General features: G+C 47.2%; 1 protein-coding gene across 1 annotated transcript in view; it reads right to left on the bottom strand.

Annotated features, from left to right (window-relative positions):
- Positions 1 to 3,558: 3,558 nt before the first annotated feature.
- Positions 3,559 to 6,000, bottom strand: part of EFCAB2 (EF-hand calcium binding domain 2) — a 131,271-nt gene continuing 128,829 nt past the window's right edge. The window contains exon 7 of the mRNA XM_045453189.1: positions 3,559 to 4,162. Within this exon, the coding sequence (XP_045309145.1) occupies positions 4,047 to 4,162 (116 nt within the window). The 3' untranslated portion in view covers positions 3,559 to 4,046. The remainder of the gene's footprint in view (positions 4,163 to 6,000) is intronic.

Here is a 6,000-nt window from a genome sequence, read left to right as displayed (position 1 = left end):
CCTGGGCTCTCTGTCAACGCAAGCTCCTAACCGACTACCTTCCTCTCCATTCAAGAAGGAAACAGGCCTTCCTGGGTGGCTCCGGCGGTTAAGCATCCACCTTCAGCACAGGTCATGATCTCGCGGTTGGTGAGTTCGAGCCCCACATAGGGCTCTGTGCTGACAGCTCGGACGGGAGCCTGGAGCCTGCTTCGGATTCTCTCTACCCGTCATGAGCCCCTTGGAGCTCATGCTCTCTCTCTCAAAAATAAAATAAATATTAAAAAAAAAAAGAATGAAACAGAGGCCATTGGGTAGGAACTGTCTATGCCGGCTCCTTGTTCCAACCCACCCCAAAACAATTTTTTTTTTCTTGCTCTGGAACCTGGATCCGCCTACTTCCTTAGGGTCTTTGACTTCTCTCCTATCCTCAGCCCTTTGAGTACACACACGCCTGCATGTGTCCCCTCTTCCAAAAATAACTCCCTCAACCTGCTCTCCTTCTCCTGCCCTGTCCTCACGCTCCACTTTCTCACAGCCCTCTGGTCCCCAACCCACCCGACAATGCCCCGGTCACTTTGCCAAACCTGCTCCCACAGAGGCCACCCGCGAACGCTGTTGCTACCACTGGTACACATTTTTCCATCTTTATTTAAATTTTTTTGCAGTTTATTTTTTATTTTGAGAGAGAGAGAACCAGCAGGGAGGGGCGGGGGGGGGGGCGGGGGACAGAGGATCTGAAGCAGGCTCTGTGCTGACAGCAGAGAGCCCAATGCGGGGCTCAAACTCACGGACTGTGAGGTCCTGACCTGGGCCGAAGTCAGCTTAACTGGCTGAGCCGCGCAGGCGCCCCTGCATCCTCCATCTTTAACTTCCCTGCCCTCACTACAGCCTTGAGATCCTTGCGATCCTCTCCCGCTTGGCTTCCTGACGCTTCTCTCCTGCTTTCCCCCCTCAGGCTTCTCCTGCCCAGTCTCTCGTGGGCCCCTCCTCCCCTGCCCTCCCTTAAGTGCTGACCTTCCCCTTGGGCTTTGACCCTCTTCCCTTCCGAAATCCAAGTCTCTTGCCAGATTTTCCTCTTACTGATCCAACTGGTTGTTGGATGTACTCGCTCCTCAAGCCCTAGACATCCACTGCCAAACTCGCCATTTTGCCCACCAACCCTGACTTGCTTCCTGGATTTCCTAGCTGAATTCGTGGCTCTACGATCTGCCCGCTGTCCACGTCAGAAACCTGGGACTCCGGCCAGACTATTCCCAACCTATGTCCTTCCACCAGCCACGTCGTTTACCAGCTGGTCTCTCTGCTTCTTTCTAGTCTCGACTCCCCCGGATCTATTTTCCATGCTATTTACAAATGCTCTTTCTCGATGATCACCAGAAAAAGTCGAAATTCTAACACTAAAACCCTAACTGCACACCTAACCTGATATCCTTAAGGATACAGCCGTCTACCGCCCCAACTTCTTCTTTCATCATGTTCCCCCAAATCCACACCAAACACACTATACCACCTTAAGTTCCCAGATTGCTTCATGTTTCATGACACCCCCAGGGTTTTTGCACTCACTGGTCCCCTGTGGAAATACCCCGTGTCCTGCCACCAGCTCAGTAAACCACTTGTCTTTACCATAGGTGTTACCTACTCTGGGACGCCTTCTCTGCTCACCAGACCCTCTCCTCTCCCGGAAACTCACCTGCCTGGCTGAGTGAGCTATCCCTCTTTTACATTTCCATAGCCCCCTGAATGTGCCCCAGCCTGAAATGTGGTTGTTGACTGACTTGCAGATCTCCTCCACTAAACAGGGACCTCGATCAGTTGGGGACCTCGGTCAGCTGGGGACCTTGATCGGTTAGAGACCTCGATCAGTTAGGGACCTCGATCAGTTGGGGACCTCGATCGGTTGGGGACCTCGATTAGTTAGGGACAGCGCCACCTTGCAGCTCTAGTTCCTAACACACCAAGAATACTCAGTAAATGTTTCATGAATGAATGGACATGCCTAAGAGGAAGAATCATAAGCAACATCAAATGTTTATGTGTGTGTGTGTGTGTGTGTGTGTGTGTGTGTGTGTGTGTATACACACACGTAAGGGTGAAGCATCTTTAAATAGAGATCACTGTGGGGGGCGCCTGAGTGGCTCAGTCGGTTGAGCATCCGACTTTGGCTCAGGTCTTGATCTCATGGTTCGTGGGTTCGAACTCTGTCAGTGCAGAGCCTGCTTTGGATCCTCTGTCTCCCTCTCTCTCTGCCCCTCCCCTGCTCGCGCTCTCTCTCAAAAATAGATAAGAAACATTAATTAAAAAATAAAAAATAGGGGCGCCTGGGCGGCTTGGTCAGTTAAGCATCTGACTTCAGCTCAGGTCATGATCTCGGTTTGAGCCCCGCATCAGGCTCTATGTGGACAGCTCAGAGCCTGGAACCTGCTTCGGATTCTGTGTCTCCCTTTCTCTCTGCCCCTCCCCCGCTCATTTTCTCTCTCTCTCTCTCTCTCTCTCTCTCTCTCTCTCAAAAATAAACATTAAAAAAAATAAAAATTTGCATGGATGGAACTAGAGGGTATTATGCTAAGCGAAATTAGTCAGAGAAAGACAAATACCATATGGCTTCACTCATATGAGGACTTTAAGAGACAAAACAGATGAACATAAGGGAAGGGAAGCAAAAATAATATAAAAACAGGGAGGGGGACAAAACATAAGAGACTCTTAAATATGGAGAACAAACTGAGGGTTCCTGGAGGGGTTGTGGGAGGGAGGCTGGGCTCAATGGGTCAGGGGCACTAAGGAATCTACTCCTGAAATCACTGTTGCACTATATGCTAATTTGGATGTAAATTTAAAAAATTATAAACATTTTTAAAATAATAATAAAAATGTTTTAAATAATAATAAAAATTTTAAAAATAAAAAATAAAAAAATACGGAGAGATCCCTGTGTGTGTAATGCATGCACATGAAAGGCTAGACAGGTTATGGGAGACTATTCATTTTCCTTTACCTTATTTCCCCCTTTGCTGGTAAGTTCCTGGGCCTTTCTCCATCATGATTCCTTGTGTTCAGATAACTTTATTCTGCTCTTTCAACAGCTATACCTCCTGTACACCACAGAATTTCTCGATATTCTCACTCAGTAGTCAGGACAATACTCTCACGGCAGCTATCGTGATACAGGTAAGAACTCTAAAGACAGAAGAGAATTGCCACTTCCTCGCATTATCAATTTCCATTCAGTCTTCTTTTTTTAATTTTTTTTAACATTTATTCATTTTTGAGAGACAGAAAGCGTGAGCAGGGGAGGGGGAGAGAGAGAGACAGAGTGAGAGTGGGGAGGGGCAGAAAGCGAGGGAGATACAGAATCCGAAGCAGGCTCCAGGCTTCAAGCTGTCTGCACAGAGCCCGACACGGGGCTTGAACCCGTGAGCCCCAAAATCATGACCTGAGCTGAAGCGGGACGTTTAACCGACTGAGCCACCCAGGCGCCCCTCCATTCAGTTTTCTCCTCTCTACATTCAATTACCTCAACTCCTTTAGCTGGGTTAATATCATCTCAAATGAGACTTATAATCGACACTCATAAGCAATTAATTATCAATATTTATTTCAATCACGCCCCTTCCACGTTCAGATGCCAAAGCATTAGTCGTTTGTGGCTTTCCCCATGGTACTACTCATTTTCAGTTTGTGCTCATTCTGCCCCATTCCAAGATCCTTCTATGCCAAAACTGGGGTCATTCTGGTCATTCTTCATTTTTTCAGCTTAATTAATTTGAAGGTCACCTGAGTTTTATTGCGGGAAATTAACAACGATCCACAGATAATGTTAAAACGTTTTAAGAACAAGCTTTAAAATAATTAGCAATTTGTCATTCCATAAGGCTAGACCACACCAAATAAATCTGTGTTTTACAGCGTAATGATCATCTTTAAAGAACAAAGTGTCTTGAAATAGTTGTTACTGGGCATTAATTAGCATATACAGGAATTATAAGATAAAATGCGAAATTCACAAGGACAAGCCATTTTTAAAATCAGCCTCTCAGTTAGAAATTAAGTCTTCAAGGCACTTAACTTTCATCTATCACCATCATTGCTATATAGTCCTTGTAATGAACTGAATTCGATTCTGGATCAATTGCAGCAGACAACATTTCTTCCATTTCCTCCTGAGAGAAAGGCTCACCTGGGAAGGACAAGAAGGGAAATTCATCATTTACGATCCTCTGATCTTTTTCTTTCTCTTTCCGCCGACCAGCTTAATTGCCACGGAGCCCCCCAGGTCCCCGCCGTGTCGCTGGTTCCTCTTCCTGGGGCCCCGGAGCCAGCACATCACGACCGTCCAGACACTCAAAGAGCAGGCAGTTGTACCCCTGGCCGACTTGGGACTTAGTCTGCCTTGCAGACATCATAGCTCAAGCGACCTATAACATCGATCACTCCAGCCAACACAGTGGGAGAACATTAAGACCCCCCTGAATAAGGTTGCTTATTTATTTAAATTAAAACTATTGGAATTGCCTTCACCCGAAGGCTCACTTTTCTAGGGAGTCTAATCATTATATTGAGCAAGGCTGTGATGAAGGGATTAAACGGTCTCGATGCGAAATTGCTGAAGAGCCACTGACAGAGACGTGAAGTCTCTGAATACTCCCTGACCAGCTCGGCCAGCTTCGTGATGCCAGCTGAACCCACGGACAGATGCCACTTATGCTCCGGGTCAAAACGGTCCTCTCTGTTATAAGGCTGGCCCAGCGTTGCTGTCATACGAAACCAAAAGTTACACAGAAAATCTGTGGGTTTTGCTGGATCCAGGTAACAGCTGAGGGTCATCTTGGACCCTGATGCCACCAAGATGAGAAGCAAACTCAGGAGGAATGCCGGAAAGGTTGCCAACTACTTAAGAAAGAACTTTGTCCTGATATTAAGCAAAAATACAGAAACGTCCAAATCGCCACTTTCCCCCAAAAGACGCTTCTCTGAGCCGGTGAGTTACTAAGGCCTGAGGATCACTTATCTTCCGAGTTTTTCACCTGCCACGACACACGATGTTTTCCAGGTCGGAATTCAACTAAAACCACAGAAATCACTCAAGTGGGGATCGTGAGGACAATGACAACAGATTATCAAACAAGGGCAATGTGTCGAGTTCTCGAAACGTACTTACATCCTGAGAAAAGACAGAACGCTTACACAGCCTAACATCTTTCTTACACCTGATTAAATGGAAACTCCACTGCCAATGAACTCCGATGGGCACCGTGGAGGTCCTGCACAGAGCACTGGTAACAACCACGTGTTGAGACGCATGAAGTTAACCTCCCAAGCGCCTCACAAGACGAAAGGATGGCTGCCCCACTTACAGAAGAGGAACCGGCACACAGAGACGCGAGGCCACCCGCCCCGGCCAATGAGTGGCAGAGCTGGGATCTGGATGCCGTAGTCCAGCTCAAGGTCCATGACCTCGAGGACTACACTCGACCGCTCAGAACACGGTGCTGTTCACAATACAATCCAGAAGGCAGTCACACCGCTTCCGTGGGCAAGGAAGCAGGTACACAGTGTTTGATTAAGGATAGGAACGGAATAGCTTAATGATTAAAAGCACAATCTTGCGAGGGCGCCTGGGTGGCTCAGTCGGTTAAGCGTCTGACTCTTGATTTCAGTTCAGGTCATGATCTCCTGTGAGATCATGCCCTGCATCAGGCTCTATGCTGACAGCGTGCAGCCTGCTTGGGATTCTCTCTCTCTCTCTCTCTCTCTCTCTCTCTCTCTCTCTCTCTGTCTCTCAATGAATAAACTTTTTTTTTTTTTTTAAAGCACAATCTTGGGAGGCAGACTACCTGGGTTCAAATGCTTAGCTGTCTCATTAACTTTAAGATCCTGGGCGAATCACTTAAGCTCTCTGTGTCTCAGTTTTCCTCCCTGCGAAATGGAGAAGATAATCACGGCAGCCACCTAATTCGGTTGTTATGAGGACTCAACATGTTATTATCTAACACTTAGAACATTCTGGCACACAGG

This window comes from Leopardus geoffroyi, chromosome C3 (assembly GCF_018350155.1).
Source record: "Leopardus geoffroyi isolate Oge1 chromosome C3, O.geoffroyi_Oge1_pat1.0, whole genome shotgun sequence".
Lineage (NCBI taxonomy): Eukaryota > Metazoa > Chordata > Mammalia > Carnivora > Felidae > Leopardus > Leopardus geoffroyi.
Note: the sequence above shows the minus strand (reverse complement) of the source record. Positions and strands in the feature narration are given on the sequence as shown.